Source organism: Phaenicophaeus curvirostris, chromosome 3 (assembly GCF_032191515.1).
Source record: "Phaenicophaeus curvirostris isolate KB17595 chromosome 3, BPBGC_Pcur_1.0, whole genome shotgun sequence".
Taxonomy (NCBI): Eukaryota; Metazoa; Chordata; class Aves; order Cuculiformes; family Cuculidae; genus Phaenicophaeus; species Phaenicophaeus curvirostris.
In genome coordinates this window covers 75,799,542-75,820,520 of record NC_091394.1, presented here as the reverse complement: position 1 = coordinate 75,820,520, position 20,979 = coordinate 75,799,542, and the positions used below count along the sequence as shown (strand labels likewise).

The window sequence follows — 20,979 nt, the reverse complement described above, 5'->3', positions numbered from 1 at the left end:
AAAGTAATTAAAAACTCCTAGTGAGGCTTTGGTGCCCCTACACTCTGTTTTTTGGGAACCAGTTATTGGTCAAGGACTGGACAACTATGTGCTAGTGTCTTGGCCATAACCTAATGGCCTGTTTCCAGACATCAACTCAACTGGGATTTGCACAGAGAAGTGGAAAATGACCCTTCCTGCGTCTCTGTCCTGAAGAGATGAGAGATGTAAGCAAGCCTCAGGGAGGCAGCGGGTGCTGCACCCAAGCAGTGGTCACTCGCACCCACAAGTGCCTGGGAGATCTTAGTGCCGGGCGTAAAAACTGAAGCCAGACCCTCATGGAGCTTCCCAGCTTGCTGTGTGGGAGAGAAAGCTTTCAGTGCTGTGATGAATAGCTCAGGGGCATCAGGTCAGCAGGGAAGAAAGTCTCTTTGTTTGCTAACCAGGCTGGTGACACCTGCTGCCCAGAAGATGTTTATCGCTGACTTGCCTGGGCTGGCCTATGAGCAGTCTGATCTTGACCCACAACCGCAGACTCCTCCAGTGCAGTAGGAAAAGCAATTTATAAACCCTGCAGCTTTGGTCAAAGAAGCAGGAAAGATGATGAGAAGCATCTTGGCTGTCTCCAGGCTCATCTAGCTCAGGCAGCATCATGGTTCTGGTGCCATCAGGGGGCCCTTTGGGTTTGCCTAGGGCAGCACCTGCTCCCGAACTCTCATTTACTCTCATGGAAAAGGAGCACCAACAGTGGCTCAGATTAATCAAGCACCTAATGACCTCCACTGACTGCAATGATAAGCTTAAGTGCTGACGTGGGTGTAGGAGGTAGGGGAAGAAATTCTGCTCCTGTGCTGAGGGTTTGCTCTCCTGTGGGGAGACCAGTAGCTGAAATCCTGCTGCTGGGAAGGCCGTGGGCACCAGGCTCACTGCCACAACTTCTGGGAAAAGCTTAGCGTCAAATGTTGTGCAAGTTTTGATGAGGCTAAGACTGAAATATGGCTAGATGGGAAAAATCAAGCCCCTCACTGGAAATACAGGAGTGATTTTGCTGTAGGATATGATGAAATTTTATATACAAACAAGACATAATTGTAGCGGTGTGGCACCAGCATGCTGAAGTCATTACTTAAGTGTCATTTCTAACCTTGTCAGGGACATGGAGCAGGCTGCATATGTTATAATATATCCAGTAAACTTTCAATTTTTTAAAAGAATCACTGCTTATACTTATCAAAGCTCTATTGGACACTTAAAAAGAATCTAAAACTTGCATGGAAAGTATATTTCTACTGCATTGACATTGTGCAAACAAACCAGGCTGAAGCCCTTTCTCATTACCTCACCCTACTTACATAACTTTTCACGTTTGCCTTCTGCTTGGACCACAAAAAAATCCACTTTAAAAGATAATGTCGATTCTCATTCAACAGTTACAATTCTACAGGTATCAGAATCTTGCAAAATGTAAAGAAAACAGTAATACGTCTGTAGAATTTTTAAAGCTCTGCTATGAAGTTAGTAGTTCTTTTTTAGAATTATAAAATGGCAGTAAAAATGTCAGAAAGAATATTCCTTTTTTTAATCTTTAGTTTATAGGAATAATTTCTTTAAGTTTCTCTCTTTTACATTCTCCAGACATTTCCCCTAGGATTTAAAAGCATGACTGATACCACCTGAATTGTTAGACAGCAGCATTGCAGGTAGACATATAGTAAAGCTACTTAATATACTTTGAAATTTTCTTTAGATAAAATATAATAGTCCTGTACTTCAATAAAAAAAAACAAGTTTGCATAACTCAGGTGCAGACTAGTCCGTTCTGCACCTCTGCTCCAATTGATTTGGTATACTGTTATCAGATGACAAAAGATTAAGTGTTTAATTAGAAGGCCTTAGAAAGCCCATATTTCAAAGATTTAGTTGGAGTAAGAAATGAGCTTTAGGTCAAACTGATTTAAACCACTATTGATGCAAGAACCAAAATGATGTTTATTTTACATGCGCTGGATTTACTGTATGTGAATTATTTGTTTTGCTAGTGACAGTGATAATGACCACAATGTCCAGCATAACCCTTAGAAAGTTCTATCACATGTGATCACCACACAACATTTCAGATGCCATATTTCTAACATCTATTTATTTTACATGACCCTTCACGCTGGGATGCTCTTGAAATTTATGGGAATTAAGTGACACGCCTGTGTGCAACTGGGAATTAACACAACAAAATGTTTCCAGAGACACTTGTGCCTCTGAAAGAACCAGCCAGTATAGCCTGACAGTACCAAGTACCCTGTGAACACAATGTTCTGTATTTTACAACTGCAGCATTTTCAGGAAGGGCTCTGCCTAGCCTATCGATAGGTACTTGTTTATCATCTTGCTAAAAGTACATTACAGGGTTTCACAGGAGCTTGCATCTCATCACTGATAGACTGATATCTGGCAGATGTGCATCAAAGTGAATAGATAACATGTTCTATATACTAGTGCAGGGAAATAGAAATTGTTAAAACACAGAGTTTTCACCTTAGAGCAAGGAAAAAAAGTGTTCTTCTGAGACTGCCAAATAAATTCCATTACCTAATGCATACATTCTTCCAAATATTCAATAATGGATTTGAAGAATGATCAGGATTTTTCCTTTCCCTCATGGAGCTGTGCTCCCTAAACTATCATTCTCCAAATTCAAAGCAGTTTTAGAGGAACAAAAACTGTAAGAATGCCAGGAAGAAATACAACCCTCACTTTCTGCATACCTTGGCAAACCTCTGCAAAGCAGGTGAGGGCAAGATGACTCTGGGGCTTATTTATAAATCATCGGGAGGGATCACACCCAACTGGCTTGACTCAGGTCTCACCTACGGGGACAAAGGTATTAACTGCATTCTTGTTCTAAACGCAGTCTTTTAGAAGACAAAGCAATCTACCACGAGCATTATTAAAAGGTGGGGAAACAAGTCTAAGAGTACAAGTCTGGTCAACAATATTTGAGCACTAGCACTGCATTGATGGCATTATTGCTAATAGTTTGAAAAGCCTGTTTTTAGTTTCATCACGTCTTGTGTCTGAGTATCTGATGCTAGTGGATGTGATCTTCACCTCTCCCTTCCACTTCTGCACTCTCAGACAGTGTATTTGCTCTAAACCAAATGCAACAACCCTTTGCCAACTGATATGGACTTTCCAGGTAGGAGTATGAGGTGTTCCTGCTGAGCCACTTGTGCTTTGGACCACAGGTAAGACACAAGAGGCATAAACAGCTTCAAAGTGGCTGCAGAACAGCTTCAAAACAGCTTCAAAACTTTGTCAAACTAGTGACAAAGTGTACAAAATTCATCACAGCTCTTAGTGGTTTTTGCCAATCACAAATCTCCACTGTGAATGGTGAAACAGAAATGACTTCTTGTTTCTAAATGAATTTAACTGGGAATAGCTTTTAGGTACTTCTTATCACTATGCCTCTCATTTAATTTAAATAGAATTTCATTTTTCTGCATAAGAAAACCAATGGTATCACTTCTTTGTTTCCTTTCTTGGTAAATGAAACAGGAAAAGCTTATTGTCTCTCATGTTCTGCATGTTCTCTGGCTTTTAAACATTGTTCTTTATAATCAGACACCATAAATTCATTTGTTTCCTATGTCATCAACTGAGAAGGGAAGTCTCCTCCTCTCATTACTATTCTTTGCTGGCTTTTTTTTTTTTTTTATGTCCACAAATCCCACGAGCAGTTTTTGCAAACAGAAAAAAAAAACCCTAGGAACTCTTGTTTTAGCACTTAGTTTCCTAGACTGCTTACAGTGTCACTGCATCCCAGGTAAATCTGCCGTACTGTACACTCATCTGCATTCTTTATGGGTTTGTATTTCTTTGCATTTAACAATGTAGCACTCATTAACAACTGGACTCAGGTTCCCAGTCTAGCTCACTCTGATTAATGGCTCTGTCTTTAGTGTTATTTACTTCTTAATTAATCTCTGTGTCAGCCATGGGTTTTATTACAAGTGCTTTTGGTGGGAAAAGTCACAAGCACTGCCTCTGGTAAATGCAGAGATGCGCTCACCTGGGGAAATGCAGGGACAGAGTCTTTCAAAAGATGACAAAGCTAGATCAGGCTCCTTCTCACAACCTTCTTCTAGAGGATTCAATCTCTCTAGACAATGAACCCAGGAAAGCACTTCCAAGGCCGATATTAGCCTTTGTGAATGGCCTCTTGGGCACCAAGGTTATTAATGGAAGTCAGGAAGAGCATATAATCTACTGCTGATTCCTGGAGACCTTCCTCTACACAAAAAAGAAACTCATTGGCAGATGGTTGGCTTGATCCTTTGCAGCCTAACAGCTAACCTCTACTAATCCATCCTTTATTGATCTGGAGCTTTATTGTTGCTCTGAGCATCATGCTGTGAAGTCAAACATCTCCCAGAAGTCTATTATGCTCCTGCTCATCTTTATTGACAAAGCCAGTAATCTTGTCAGTGAAAGAAAATGAGTTTGCCTGCAGGACTTATTTTCCATGAAACAGTGCTAGCAGTCATTAATCATATTTCTCTAGTCTAATCCTTTATCAATTGACTTTCCTCTCAGCCCTTCTGTTATTATTCTGTTTGGTAGCAATGTCAGGCTAATCAGCCTATAATTATCCTGGAAATCCCCCTTGCCCTTTTGAGCACTGACAGTTTAGCACTCCTGAAGTCTTGCAGCATTTCATTACCGGTCTGGAAAATGATGTACAACAGCAAAACACAGATGTGTACAACCAGAGATTTTGATGCTTCAGAAGTGCTCTGCTGCACTGTTCCAAATACCTTCCAAGGCTTGCTCCTTGTATTTCTGCTATGGGTGGGCCTATTAGTTTTTTTATCTGCAGGAATGACAGCGAAATTTTAGCAGATATTTTAAGAGGATTAGCTGCTCTTTGCCCTTCTAGTGAGCCAGCTCCACTAGGGTTTCAGTAGAAAAGCAGGGGCTCTTTGGTGTAGAGCTCCCACTCTGCCCCGTCCCCCTCAGGTTCTCGCACAGTGACAAAGATGGAGTAAAACCTGGTTACAACTCATGCTCTAGGAAGTAGAGGGAGTTCGTGCTGCCACAAGAGTGGAGCTGGCACCAATGCAGAAGTGAAGGGCTGCAGGTGAAGGATGGGCAAGAGAGCTCCAGCCAGTGGCAGCTTCAAGCACTTACCAAGCTATGGCCCTAATTTGCTCTTTTCCACTTTTATCTCTGAGAACCTTTTGAATTATTCCTCTGCCTCTCTTCCAGTGTACCATCAGCTGTGAATTCAGGTGAGTGTTAAATAAGGCAAAGGATAACAGGACCTTAGTGCTCCCACTGGCTTTACATTTTGCTTCTTGCAGATTTGTGTGGCTACTTACCTGCCCGTTGTTTCTCACTATCTGTTATTTGTACTGCCCTAGCTAGTTTTCCATCGATATAAAAAAAGTTTACAGCAAAGCTAATCTGTATTCAGGTTCCCAGGGCAGATTTTCAGAGACAGCTGCAGTGCTGGCTTTTCCAGAGCTCTGTACTTCACCTGAACCCTGCCAGACGAGGCATGCGGTCCTGTGATGAGACAGAGGCTGGTGGGCTTTTCTCCTTACTTTAGGTTGTTGCAATCATATCTTGTAAGCTTATGCAACATTGACTACGGATGTTTCACCAAAGACCTTCCCCATGGCAAGAAGGGAACCTCTAAGTGTCCTTAAGGCAGAATCCAAAAATATTTTCTAGCAGAAACAAATCTACACTGAATCAGTGTCCTGCCTAAATAAAATTTAAAAAATTAAAAAAATTAAAAAGAGTGACAAAACATCCTTGAAATAGCACCAAGAATAAGCCCCTATGAACATAATAACTCTGAATCCAAAAGCAATTCCTTATTATCTAAGTCTTGCAATATGTGTCTCATTCTAAATGAAGTAGTGCTGAGGGCTTCCAAACCATCGCGAAAGTCCAGAGCTCTGCACAAATATTGTAATAAGTTACTAATGTAACCTTGCAAGGATGTTGAACACAGACTAGCAAGGATGGAGAGGAAGTCAACAGTAAACGGTTGGTTAGAAATACAGGGCAAACAGGGTAGTCTGCACATTTTTTCCCCCAAAGCTCCCAAAGGCTTGTGAACATTGAGTGATTTACCAACTGTCGGAGGTAGTCCTGAATTGTGCTAGGATAGACAAGTACACTGATGGCAACCAACGTGTTGAGAGCAAAGTCGAAGATCTGGTAACAAAAGAAAGGGATGATCCAAGCTGCATGTTGCTGGAAAGGAAATGAAAAATCATCAGTCACAAGCTAAAATAGAAGGATATATGTCTTTTTGCATAAGGGATATTTGACAGAATGCAGTGTTACATTTCATGAACCCAAGAAAGAAAATAACTTGTTAAATTAGCTACAAGAAATATGACTTTCAGCCAAAAGAGCTGGCCAAGCCGGTATGGCTGCTGAACTGCATTAATATATCTGGTATAAGTCCCACAAGTCATTATACTGGGACATTTAGAAACCACATGACAATTTCCCCCTAATTAATAGGATTTATTCTGGGACAAACCACAGGCTTGGGAGGTAAACGGGAAAAAAGAAACTCTTAACTTCGGTAGAAACAAGACTCAGCTCTCTGAATTCACAGTTTGCCCAGGGCTTACTCATATTTGAAACTGCAGACAGTGAACACAAGTTGACACTCTTGTTGCCTGCAGCATGGGGCCCTGGGATACCACTGACCTAAGCAATCAGCCTGCTGGCTCTTCAACATTTCCCTGCCCGCCCCCACCTCAGTTTTCAACTAACAACTAAACAGTGATTCTTAGACAGGAATTTTCTTAATTTTGTTTCTAGAGTTGCATGGTTCATTCATATCTTTATGGAATATAATGAATTACCTTGTACGCGCCATATGTAGCCATTGCACAGATCAGAATCATAAGAAGAGAAATTGCCGTGGCAATGCACATATCTGGAAGAGAAACACATCAAATTGATTGCAGATAAATTCAGAGCCTGGTTTGGTTATTTTGCCATCTGCCTTATGGAGAGTATCTTGAAGAGCAGATTGGAAAGTGATGTGGAAATCAGGGCAGATGCTTTGTCCAGCTATTGCTGGAGGAAATCTCTGGTTCTTGTGGGAAGCCTCCTAAATATGAGAAGCACAGACAGTGATTGCATGGCATAAGCCTCTGCACCCTTTCTGAGGCTGTGGAGATGCCATGAATGGTTTAGTTTTTCTGAGGATTTGAAAAAATCAGGAGTAGATTTGACTAGGAGACTATTTTGCTGGTGATGATAATATCTGTAGTCAGGAACTGTCTAGCTTTCTGCACTACAGGTTGGTTTTGCTCTAATAGCTGCTATATACCATTGCTTACTTATCTCTAAAAACCTTGGGAAAAAAGAGAGATGAACTTCTAAAAGCAAAACTGGCAGATAGAGACAACTTAGAACAAAACTAACATATTGGAAATTTTCATTTCAGCCAAGAGACACACAGTTTACTAATGAAGATGTAGAACTGTCAGGAAAGGTGAAGTAGTAAAGGAAGTAAAATATTCTTGAAAGTTTTGATTGGAGTAATTGTGGGATTCCTATGATTTTCTTCTACAGCCACTTAGCTTTCACTTAACTTCTCACTAGATTTAAGAACTTCCTAAGCCATAGACAGCTGAAAGGAGATCCCAGGAGGGGAAAAAACCATATATGTTTGGTCTTTTCCTATCCAAATTCCTTGAAACCACGAGAAGCCATATTCAGGATACCAGAAGCATATTTCTGAACCTGAACTTATAGTGAGTTTAGGAGTGCCACTAAATGTTGCATCTACTTTTCCAAGGCTAAGCCAGTGCACAAAGAAGAGACAGCATGTGAAGTAAAGCGGACCTGACTTTAGAGAAGACAGCTCTGAAGATATCTGCGAGGTATCTGCCGTTCACATGGCTGACACCAGGTGCATTTAAACTACCTGCCTTGATGAGACGTTCAGCGGACTTGAGAAAAACAAATAAATGGCAGGGTTCAGGCTGTTCACTACCCCTCATTGCCCAACTCTGGAGGCATTCAAAATGTGAAGATGTCTCCATTTAATCACAGAGTTGTCACAACATCTAACTCCAGCACGTGGTGAGGAGCATGCCACAGCATGGGACAGACCTCCCTGGATGAATCAAAACGAGGTTCTGGGCTGGTGCCCTAGAGCCTGCATCAAAGTTTCTGAAAGGTCCTCATCTGGCAGTTGTGGACAGGTCTCACCTACCACCAGCAGGCAGCAGTGCAGGTTCACCTGGGTCATGGCTGAAGAGGAAGGTCAGACACTAAGCCTTCTCTGTCATTTTTTCCAGCCTACCAGTAAGTACAGTCATCCATGTAGAAGACAAATGATCCAGTCCTTGACCCTCCTCTGCCTGAGGGAATACAAACCTTGCACTAGCACACAGCTCCTGCTGGCACTAATCCAGATTTCTGCCGACTCTTAATACAGAGAGGAACCTGAGACTGGAGGAAAAATGAGATGGAAGACACTGTCACCGGCTGGTGAGGGTGTCTCACTGTAGCCTGTGAAGGGCCTGGAGTCCAGATGCTTGAATCTTTGTCTTATTGTCCAAAAAAGCAGGTCTCCTCCTCTTTGGCAGTGTATAGGATCTGGACATCCAGTGCAAGTGTCTGAGCTCCATGACCAGTCTCCAGATTTTTAAGAGCTGTAAGGCTGTGCTGTGCCTGTTAGAGATGATCTGAATTCTGCCCTCAAGAGGAAGAAGCACCCACAAAACAAACCTGTACTAATGAAAGGTACTCCAGCCTCTTCAGACACTCTTAATTGTGTGGTCATCCACTCTGGCTGCCCACATACATCCTGTGAAACCAAAATTATTTGGAGCAGACCAGGTGCAATAGAGGTAATGAAAGAAAAGGAGAGGAGTGGAACTGGCGGCCTGTAGCCTCTAACCTCAATTGAACCTCTTATAAAAGAGGCTTTCGGATCAATATTTTTATTTTAACCATCAGTATGAAGGCACTGCTCATGCTCATTTATTCTGTCCGTTCTTAATCCCAGTCACCTGTTCACTGCATCCAAGGGGAAGTTGCTGTCGTCATTTGCAGCAGATGAAGCAGTCACTGGCGTCACTTTGCTCGTGGCTGCAACAGTACTAGTTCAGAGCCAGAGCCTAGCAAACTGCGATAAACTGATATTGAAGCTCTGGTCTGACACACACATGCTCCCCATCTTCGGCATCTCTCTAGCTATGCTCTGCCATGCCAAGTCCTAGTTGGCTCAAGCTGGTTCATTCTCATTCAAGGCTTCATTGAGTTTTTTGAGCTGCGTCGGCTTCAGTTAATGGGAATGAAACTAGATATGTAGCGCATTAAATGAGAAGCTAACAGGGGTGTGTGACTGGAATTTTATTCCCAGTCATTCTCTACTTTCCGTAGCACTCATGGCTAGAAGGGATGTCCTTGAACCACTGCAGTAGTTACACAGCCTATTGTACTAGACAGCATTTTGTTCTCTGCTTAGTTTTTAAAAAAACAGTTGGTTTTTTTCTCTTATGCCTTGCAGCAAGATCCTACCTTCCTGCCACATCAGGGAGAAGACGCTGCTGGGGCTGGGCAGAATTCTTGCCATGGGGTGCTTTCTTGCACAGCAAGTTCTGCAGCTGGAGCTCCTGTGGTCCATCTTGAAGTGTTTCCTTGCCTTCCCCTCTCCTCTCACGGGAGGAGGAGGCTGGTAGAAGGTGCTCTAAGGACAGGAGCAGCCAGAGAGGCCAGTCCCTAAGACAGGACCTATGTGGAGTGATGGAAACCTCAAATCCTCCAGCTCATCACCTGCCACAGCCCTGGAGTTAATCGCCGGCTCACAACTCTGACAGCAGGGGCTGATCAGCAGCCTACAATCCTCAGGCAGTTTTGCCCATCCTCCTAGCCTTATTTATCCAGCAGCCTGGCCTCCTTACTGACAGCTAAGGATTACTGTTTTGTGCTTTCCTCCAAGCTGCTTGTACAAGCTTGCTGCCTCTGCTGCAAGCTGCAGTGCAGCCTCCTGGGGTGCAATTCATGCAGCAGCAGTATTTTCTCTCTCGCAAAGGAGGAAGACCAATGAGAAAGAAAGAGTTTTCTGCACCTTAGAGCCCAGCTCATTTACTCCAGAGAATAAGGCTGGAGGGGAAGATGTAACCCTGAATGTGCTACGCTGTGGTAGGGATCTAGTTTTTTCCCCCTGTGACATGAGTCTCATGCTAGAAGGGTGGTGTTGATAGATTGGGGCAGGAAGGGTATGTACTCTTCTACTTCCCTTTACTCTCTAACAGTAGTCCAAGCTTGCTGTCTACAGGTCTCTTTATTAACATTTTTCTATTTGAATTAATCTTTGTAAGCCCTGGATGCATGTCACATTTGGCAGAAAGATCACTGTATTACCTTGCCCTGCTCTGAGACCTCTTATTGTCTTGTCTACCCATCCCAGCAGAGGAACACAGGTGGATTTTAGCCTGAATTGTTGACACTGGTGTCAAAGTTCCCATCAGTTTCTATCGGAGATGCATAGGATTTCAGTCCTAGGTCTCACACAGCTTAAGAAGTATTGCACGAATCTGTGACACTCGGAAGTCTCTAAAGAAAACCAAGCAACACTTGCTGCTTGTTTGGGCTGTTGACGTTGGGATCATGCTCTGTGTATCTGCAGGACCTGAGCAGAAGGCTCAGGTGAAATCCTCTAGGAAGCCACAATGATTTATAGGACTTCTCCACACTTGCCCAGAGATTATTAGTCTTCTAACAGGAGTTACATTGGGCAGCTCACACGTTTTTAACTTTTTCTAGTTCAAACACTCCCTCAGGTCCTAAAGAAATAATAAAAAGAAAGATGAGACTAGATGGGCTTAGCTGAATATGTAGCACAGGAGGAAGCCCAGCATTTTCCCTGGCTCCCAGATGTGCATCTCAGAGAGCCAGCCAAACCACACACAGAGGTATCTTCCAGTACATACATCTGCCATGTGGCAAATCTTGGCAGATTATTTTCCCCCTTGTTTCCTTTTCTAGAATAAAAAGGAAAGGCTAAAACGTACAGCTTTTTCTTACTGCTCAGCTAAATCCTTCCTCTGCCTAATCAAACAGGCCTTTTGGAGCCTCTGACAATGCCCTGGGAAGCACTCTAAATGCTGAAATTAAGGATGAGCAGCCATTCCCAGAAAACCTGATGCTGCACTGGTATTTTCAAGCAGTTTGCACTAGACTGGCTTGGGCTCTGCATGAGGCAGGAATTTTTCCCACTGCCGGAACAGAAAGTTGAAAACTGTCCATAAAGCAGGCCTGAGCACAGCTAGAAATAAATATGGATACAAATACGGGTGGAAACCTAGTTTCTTTGAAGTCAAGGGAAATTGGTCATTAACTTCAGGTTAGCCATAAAGCAACTGCTGTGACTCAGCTAATAAGTTTATTTCTAGCTGATAATTTATTTCCAGCTGATAATTTTATTTCCAGCTGATATTTTCACATCTTTTATGAAAGAGCCTATTTGAAGAGGGAGGGAAGGAGGGAAAGAGAGTGATAATTTTACATGTCATATCTGTGTCTGCATTCTTTTTTGGTTTGCTACTAATAAGGTATCAAAAGTAGTAATGAGAATAACAGCTTTGAGTATGTCCATTGTTATTATTTATCAACACAAGTACATATAGATAACAACTTTGGGACTTTCATTAGCGTAAAAATTGATGTATGCTCCTGTATTTTGTACTTACGGTTTCTTATCTAAGAATTTCATCACATGTAGCTAACCTGGGAAACATTTCTTAAAAAAACACAAGTAAAAGTAGGACAAGAGAAGAGCATGTACAAGTTTGTCAGATATTTTATCTTATAAGAAAATACTTCCTCAGATTTGAACAAATATAGTCCTACTTAAAGAAAAAAAATTATCTCCTGCAGGCTATTTCCAGTAACCAGAGGGAGATGTTAATTCAAATGTTCATTCGTAACTTAACTGCCTGTGAATTATTCCCTTTATTGAATAGAAACAAGGTTTCTTGGCCCACAAGCCATCCTTTTATAGTCTTGCAGAGTTCACTTCAGAAGCTTCAAAAAAAAATACAGAAAATACAGTTTTCAAGTGTAGATGGAAATCCCCAATGTATTTGATCTGACAGCTATTGCATTACAAAACAGAATTACTATTTTAAAGCCTTGGGCACTGGCAGGCCTCTGATGTCAGCTATATAAAACCACACTGACAGACAGTCATTACCAAGGTTAATCTCTGAGAATTAGGACAAGGCAGTCAATTTTAATATGTCAGAATCAGCTAGGAGCCCATCTGTATCTACTATGGTTCTTACTTTCTTAAATCCAGTTATGTAAAAAGATTTTTAGTCAGAGGTTGTAGGTGGTTTTTCAATGAACACAAAATAAAGTAGCAATTTTCCCTTATTATTAATTAAATATTGACCGTCAAGGCATATTTGCACCAAAGAAGGTGTGGAAATAAGCATGGGTGCAATTATTCTTCTAATGCATGGGGCTATTCCTTTTCCTACTGATACTTTTAGTGACTTCAGTCAGAATGATGAAAGGACTTTGAACCTTTTGCTCTGAATGGATGTGATTCCGAGCAGCAAGACACCAGTGTAACTAGCAGGAGACCTTTTTTCAGACTGCTGAGAAAAATGTTGAACATATCAAACTTGTGAGCAGAAATGACAAAGAAACAACATTTTTTATCAAAATCACATTGAGGGAAAACTTTTCTAGGCATAAATTAAATCATTAAAGCAAATGAACAAATCAAGCATCACCAAAAAAATTTGAAAAAGTCGTGGAAGAAAGCAACAATTGCAATGGACAGAAGGCTTTTGCAGGAAACACAGATATCATGGCTTGCTGTTCCCTGAAATTGTATTGAAAATTTTTTATTATTTTTATGAAGGAAGCAGCCTTGTATTATAACTAATATGCCTATGATTAATATTTATTAGTATTTATTATAATTTACAATAATTTATAATTAATATTTATACTTGCATACAACAGGTTTGTATGAGTCATGCTGTATGCACACAGGGATATGTAAATATGCACAACATGAATGAACACATTCAGACAGTTACATAAATAGCAGTACAGGATCTTATGCATGTGCAGGCACTACAGGACATGGTGTTGGGAGGTGCAGATACTCTGTATCTCCCTGTGTCTTGCAAAATGGCTCTGGGGCTTTTGGCATCACACTCAGGGATAATATCTCCATGTGAAGGGTTGGTTCTGCCCCTACCAAAGCAGGACACAGGAGAGCAGATGGATTACTAATAGTTAACCAATAAGGTTACTAATAAGTAAACAGTTTGAACTGTGCCATGAATAAACCTTTCACAATATAAATGCACCTGTAAGATACTAAGGTGAAGCAATAATTAAAGAACAATAATTACTTAAACAATGGGACAGTTACGTAAACACCGGCACAAGAGTATTAGTTAATTTAGGTAGTTTATACTTACTGGCATCATCCATAAATTCAAATTCTCCCCCTAACTCAGCACTGGTTAGGTGGTACTGGTCAGGATCAGTCAGGGCACTCAACAGAATCATCAATACCACTGAATTGATAATCTACAGAGAGAAAAAAGGGAAAAGGGTCACGCTGCAAAAGTAAACCATGCAAAACAGGCAGGACATACCCACAGTGGTTTGTGCCAGCCATGGCACAGGCTGTTTTACAACTGTATAATTGTAGCATTTAACAAACACTACAGTTAGTTTCTCTGGGTTTGTGTAAACACGACCTATTTCATCTCCAAGTAGAGGCAGGAAAACGAAACACGGATTACACCTTTTTGTTCCAATTCTTTCCCAACCCCTCAGATAAGTTACTGCTGTTCTTTCAGATCATAAAATATATTAGCATATCCACTTGTTGCAAAACCTAAAATAAATTAAACCAAATAATTCTGAGATTATTACGAATGAGTGTTGTAGTCAAGAACTATTACTGTGGCAGAACTGGAACTGCGGACAGATCCTGTGAAATTCCTGAATGGTTAAATAGGAGCTAATTTGCTGGAAGATGCTGAATTTTAAAAGATGCTGTGAGTGATGAACTGATTCTCATGAGCTGCTAAATCAGGGGCCCTTGAGGGGACAGGAGTAGGTGGCAGTGTGAGCCCAGTGTCTGAAGCATGTGTTCCTGTGTCATACAGCACAGAGATGCATTCACATACACTAAGGCTTTGGCTATGAAATGCAGTAAGAGACTTAAACACCCAAATATAGTACTGAGTGATTCAGTAGAAATCGGTTGTCCAGTATCAGCTGTGTGAGGAATGCAGAGAAAGCCAAGATCGATATTTTAAAATAAATCTGAACAAAATGCTCATATCACTTTGAAGTGAACAGGGCTAATTGCAGAAAAGAAGATTACTCAGCATGAAATAACATGCCTGGCTAAAAGATTATTCTACAGAACTAGGAAGATAACTGATAAACGGAGAAAAGGATAAAAAAAAAGCTGATAATAGAACATTCTGGGAAAGACAGATTTTTATTGCTTTGGTTCTCATATCGAAGTCATCCTAATCTGATCACAGGTTACTAGCTGCAACAAAAAGTCATAGGAACACACGCTACAATAAGGTATGAACAATCTGGAGATATTCCTGGTTAAGATAAATGGGTTTCGATAGGAAAATTGCATTAAGTTTAGCTGATACCAGGTCTGTTAGCAATGATCTTAGAAAAACTGTTGAGAATAGATTGAATTCACCAGATGGAGAAAGAACAAGCACAGTTTATTCCTTTACAAAGCCGGAAGGCCATGTAAAGAAATTCCAGATAGATCTTGAGATTTAAGAATAAAACAAGCCCAAGGATAGATAATGAAGCATTCTTCCCACTAGCGCTTCAAATTTATATGGTTGTAACCAAAAATCACCATGGGCTTGTCAAGGACAAACCATAATTAATTAATTTTACTTTCCTTCTCTGACAGGCTGAGGCCTTGTGGACAGGGAAAAAGCAGCAGATATTGTGTCTTTGCATCTTAGCAAGACTTTTGACATTATAAGCTAGGAAAACCTGATTTGGTCAAAAGTGCAGGAAGGTGAATGCACAAATGGCTGGATAGCTGTAATGAAAGAACAGTCGTCAAGGATTGGCATGGAATGCCCATATCATTTGGCATGGAAGATATGTTGATTAGGGTTTTCCGGTATCGTTGAAAGATTTCATATTTCAAGTCACTTGTGAACTCTACCTTTCTTTAATGCCAAGCTGTAAACATATTAGGAGATAAGATTAAAAAAATTTTGTGGCAGAATTCAGACCACAGAGCACAATGCAGGACAAATAAGCACAGAGCATCACATTTGTGACGAACTGGAGAAGAACAAGAGGTGAAATAACTGAGTAGCTAACAGTTCCTTAGAACTAACATATCATCAGCCTGGTATGACAGTCAGTATGCTGAACGTGACTCAGTGCCATTCCATGAGCTCATCTTTGTGGCTGTATGGCAGTGGGCAATGCCATAGGAGCCTTGGTATAGACACACAAGTTATCCTCCCACTGGCCCTCCACAGGATCTCTGCAGAAAGAATTCTGTTCAAAGTCCTTCTAAAACTACCAAGAAAAACCCTGAGGAAGGTTCTTTCTCCAGCAAAAGAACAGAAGGTGATCAGACATCTGAAGAGTGTGGTTGACAGGGAAAAAAAATGGGGTTTAGTGAGGAGAAGGTGGAGGGAGATGCTCTCAGTCTTTTATAAGCAGAAAAATGAGGAAAGGAGGATGCAACAGACTTTTCTCTAGATCCACTGGGAGAGGAGTAAAGTAACAGATTTAAATTACAGCAAAAGGAAACTTAGTTAGGCGGCTTGCTGAACAATGAGAACAATCAGACAGAAGAAGAGATTGTCTGGAGGGGGTTAGAGATCTCCATTATTGCATTTTTTCATAGTACGGTTGAATAGCTTTGTGTTGGGACTGATGTAGCCATAGATGGTCTGTCTTGACTTTGAAGACAGATCACATTATTGTCAAGATTCAAAGTTATATTCTATAAATCCTTTTAACTTTTAACATTATGTATAACTTCATATTGCAATTCATTTCTTGCTTTATAGTCTTCTGTGGAAAGCTAGAGGGCATATGCCAGTAATAAATATATGTTACTTAAGAAGAGTACTTAAAATAACCAAGCAATCAGAAACTAGAAACATACATAGTGTTGCTGTTTTAAAGGCGTAGAAATTTAATCTTTTGAATAGATACAGTCAGGAATATCCATAAAATACTGACCTAGGCAATCTACTTTCTTCATACGAATATGTCCAGATTCAGATTATGTGTTTGTCAGCATTACCTTTATGTCTCTGTATAAGACACTGACTGTGTTTGCCTGATCTGAAGTCTGCTGCAGTCAGTAGGAATCTCTCTAATGCTCTCCAATGCATCATATTTCTGTTTTATTAGGTTGTTCTCTTGAGATCCTGAGCACCTTCCAACAGTGCTGCCAGCAGTGCAAATGAAATATTTAATGTGTTTATTTGCTCACCCTCTTTCTGGGAAAAAAATGTGTGCACAGTTGGATGCATCATATTTGTTAGGTTCTTTCTTTTGTTTTAAAAGTCATATGACCGTTGAATTTTGAAAAATTCTTTAATGCATAAATTTAATGTGCCTAAAAGCTTACTGATGTAAGCTTTCCCAAGGACACACAATCAAGGACAAGAACATGAAGTGGTTCCCTGTTGATATAAGCAGTTGGTATGAGAGTTGAAATCTCTGTTCTAGGAAAAGCAAAGGAGATTTTTCTACTCTCTCAAGTATTTCCTTCAAGATGTTTTACATTCCCTCATCAACAAATAATGTAACATCTAATAAACAAGGCTTAGAAAGCATTTTCATTATGCAAAGATTCAGTGAGCAACTAAGCCCTATACTTTCCCAATGAAAAGCCCTATACTTTTCCCTTTTATCAATGGAGACACAGAAACATCTTCATGAACATGCAGCAGAGTGGTGTTCAGTGGTAAAAGTAAAAAATGCAAGATTTTGCAGTATCATTTCAGAACTGTGACCTGCTGCTAATTACAGCCATAGTGCTAGCTAGAGTTATAGGAGAGGAGCCCTGGGAGCACTAACTGGCATTACTGGCCCTGCCCAGCCCCATCCTATAACACACTAAAATTTCAGACCTCTGCCACCAGACCTCTTCTTTTCCTCATCATTGTGCCAGAGATCAGCAGTGAACTGTGGTGACCCATGGAGATAAAATGTAAGGGAGAGAAAGGTCAGGAACCAATGCCTCAACAGGTGATGAGAAAATGACTACCATCATTTCAGATCCTTCACAGAAGTGCAGCTGCTTGTTATCTATGCCAGCCTTCTAAAATGAAATTAGTACCAGGAGCATCTAAGAACATGCCATTAATACAGATTTTATGCTGATACCTAATTCAAGCAGGCAGAGAAATGCTCAAGCCAGTAATTTACACAGAAGTCTGTAAATACTAAAATAATTAGCTGGAGTTATAATGACTTCATTTTTACCTGCCTTCCTCCAGCTAACAGTCAAGAGTTGAAATAAAATTGCTCTAAGAAAGGAGTTTAGAAGAGGAAATATTAAGCTTACACTACCTCGATACACTGATACACTGCCTTATAAATACTCCAATGTTTCTGTTGAACTCCACAGGTTCCCCTCTACAAATATTCTACTGGAGTTCTCCCAGGATTTCCTAACACAGCAAAGAGAGTTCCTCATATTCATTTGAAAAAGTAAGGACACCCCCACCTTGGCTTTATTTATATTGAGGGCTCAATTTATAGCTGTCTCCATGCATGTAATTGGTCTGGATGCTGTTTATGAGGTGAAAGATGTATGTATACTGTTAATTCTCATCTGTTTTCAGCCTCACTGAACTCAAGAGAGATCCACTGAACCATGCTCTTTAAATCTCTGTGTTGGTGGAAAACTAACACACTGCTGTGCTCCCTGTTTGGGACCCTCAACAGTTTCAGAGAGCCAGTTTAATGACAGTGAATACCCCAGTAATATTTGGGTATAAACTCTCCATACTTTCATATATACAGGGATAGTAACAGAATACTGCAAAGATAAGCCTTGTTTTTATGGTATAGCAAATAATGAAAAAAAAAGAGTAAATGAAAACAGTCACTCTGAGTTAACCTCCCAATTTTCTGGTATCCATATTAGTGAATTATAATGCTGGGATTTATATAGGCTGCTAGTTATCAAAAAATTCACTGCAGTTTACTCACTAGCCCTGTACCTAACACAGTATGAGCTACCAGATGAAAGAGGAGATTATGTTTCTGAACAAAAATGGTTGTGACTGAGCAGCAAATAACAGCAGATTTCTCTGAGGATTTTGAGCAGTGACACATCTCAGGGTGTTGTGGACTAAGGCTCCTAAACCTTGGCCAGGTTTTGAACTGGTGCACATGATTCTAGTATATTTAAAAAGAAAAAACAAAACCAAACGAATAAACAACAGAACTGGCAGGGTTCAGTTTGTTGCCCTCTACAGAGATACTATTGGAGCAATTCACTGACATTAATTTTACTAGCTAAAACTCCTAAATGTTTTTAATAAAACTGAAGCAAGACCCCCATACTCTCCATCTCTGTTCAGAAAACTCAAGGTAAGTTTATCACTCTGTTCTCAACAGAAACAAACCCCCAGTCTTTAACTTTTTTTGCTTCTTGAAACTAAGGTAGCAACAGAAGCCTGTAAATACAATACTTGGATATCTGAGGTCAGTATTACTGGAAATAAAATAAAGAAGGTATGGAAAATATAACTCAACATCCTTAATTCTCTTCATTTTCTGTTGCCTTTCCACTTGACATGTACTTTGCACTTTTTCTTGGTTTTTTTTCTTCTTTTCATGTAGAAGACATTAATAAAAGCAAGAACACATTTGTTCATCAAGAGAACAAAAGAACTCTACAAAAGTGGGGGGGGGGAACCCATAAAATTCAAGCTTTAACATAATAGTTCAAGGTAGATATGTACTCTCTGGGACATCTTTCCCGAACTTCTTTGACAGCATTGATGAAGAGTTAAGGTTTATGAAGTACTGACCTGTACAGACAGATTTTTCTATCTGTTTTCTCTCTCCTTTTTAGGCAAAGTGCATTTTTTTTCCGGAATTCTGATCAAAGAGGAAACAAGTAGACAAATTTAGAAGTAGTTTTTATAGGTGTCTGACTGCTGCAGAGAACAGGCAAAGAACATGAGAAGGAACGGTGTCCCCTCTGTGTGCCCACGTTTCTTTACAGATTTCATGGCAACAATTCAGTCACCTCCCCCCTCAAGCCATGCAGTAGCCAGGAGCTATGTCTGAGCACAGGTCATTGAGTGGCTTGGACTCCTAGGAAAGGAGGAGCAGAAGAATCACAGCTGTCAGAGTAACTACCTGTCACCTTTTTTTTCCACTGTCCAGGCCTTCTGCCTCATGCTGCTGAAAATGTTTCAGCTATCTCATGGAGGGGGCCAAGCTGCAGATGTGGTAGTGATACACATAATAATGAACTGTCCAAGGAAGGGAATCCAGCCAGCCTTAGTTTGCTTTTCACCCAATGAAACATAACAGTCTGAAGAAAAACCAGAAAAATGGCCATGTCGAGTTGAGTTAAAGGAAATCCTTTACCCCTTTCACCGGTGAAAGTCATTATCAGACATTATTACCAAAGCCAAAAGACTGGAGGAATACAGAAAAGGATGAGCTGTTTATTCAGGAAATACAAGCATTTAGTCATATTACAAAACATCTTATAAGCAAAATATAAGCCTTTGTGCTTCAGGTTTCGCCCAAACTTAAAATAACTGTAGAATAAAAGAAAATGTCTTCCTTCCACAAGCCATTCTTCCTTACTTCCCTGTGTGGTTTCTCCAAGCGCATGTTTCTGGTTGGTACCTGAAACACTGCACTGGAATATGGATAGCATTAGTCAGATGAGAAGTAGCAATTAAGATTTTATGTTCTTTAATCTGGAGAAGACAGGGTAGAGTCTGCAACTCATGCTGCCTATTTTTCCAAATTACTCATGAGAAGGCAAAGAATAATCCAGGCAGGCTCAGACCAGCATATTGCAGAGTGTATATTATAGGCAGCATATATCAGAAAGCTGCATGAAATATTTTAATCCGACTTTATATGTACTTGTAAACACAACTTTGATTATTATAATGACACTAAGCATTGGACTTTTAAGTCTATGCTGATTAAGTTGATATAGGAAGTCCAGCATAATTGATCAGAACTCTTCTATATAAATGACTTAACTACTGCCTACTGCCAGACTTTTAACAGTCCTAAAACCCAAACCACAAGAGGTCTGTTATTAATGAAATATGGTAATGACTAAATTTATAAAAGACAAATTAGATGGATAAACTGTGCAGGAAGCACACTGGAGGTTTCTGCTTCCCTAGAGATAATTTGCTATATACTTAGTCCTGTCATGGTTTAAGGAAACAGAATATTTGTATGCAAATTTGTCAATGGATTCTTTGTTACTTTTATATTGTATTTAAAGGAAGTTGAACTTGTTTCTGAGCAAGGTCCTGAAAATGATTGCCACGGTCTTCTGCCCAGCCTTGTGGAAATAAAATCCTACACCCATGTTCAAGTTATATCATTGTCAGACTGACTCAGTTTTACTAAAGCACATCTTGGTTCAGGATGCTGTAGAAAGCTAGCAAAGAAATGGTACACATTAAAACCTTATTAGAAAAAAAAAAGTTGTTCAACTGGTCAGTTGACACTTGTCCTTGACTTCCAGAAATTGATTTTTGAATCTTGCAGGTGATTCTGAAAGGTTGAGGGCAAACCTGTGAAAGTGTCATTGTTAACGTGAGCCTTGGCTGCTCCCACAGTTCTGAACCTTAGTATAGGTTCATGAGAGAAGATGGGCCAGTCAATGCAGCTGTAACCTAGCAGTTGAGTACCTAGGTTGGATTGACCAAGGCAGTTGGCCTTAGC

General features: G+C 40.4%; 1 protein-coding gene across 1 annotated transcript in view; it reads right to left on the bottom strand.

Moving 5' to 3' along the window:
• LAPTM4B (lysosomal protein transmembrane 4 beta) overlaps positions 1-20,979 on the bottom strand; it is a 58,896-nt gene that overhangs the window by 29,255 nt on the left and 8,662 nt on the right. The window contains exons 2-4 of the mRNA XM_069854410.1: positions 13,473-13,584; positions 6,870-6,943; positions 6,121-6,243 (exon numbers count right to left, since the gene is read on the bottom strand). Coding sequence (XP_069710511.1) covers positions 6,121-6,243; positions 6,870-6,943; positions 13,473-13,584 — 309 coding nt within the window. The remainder of the gene's footprint in view (positions 1-6,120; positions 6,244-6,869; positions 6,944-13,472; positions 13,585-20,979) is intronic.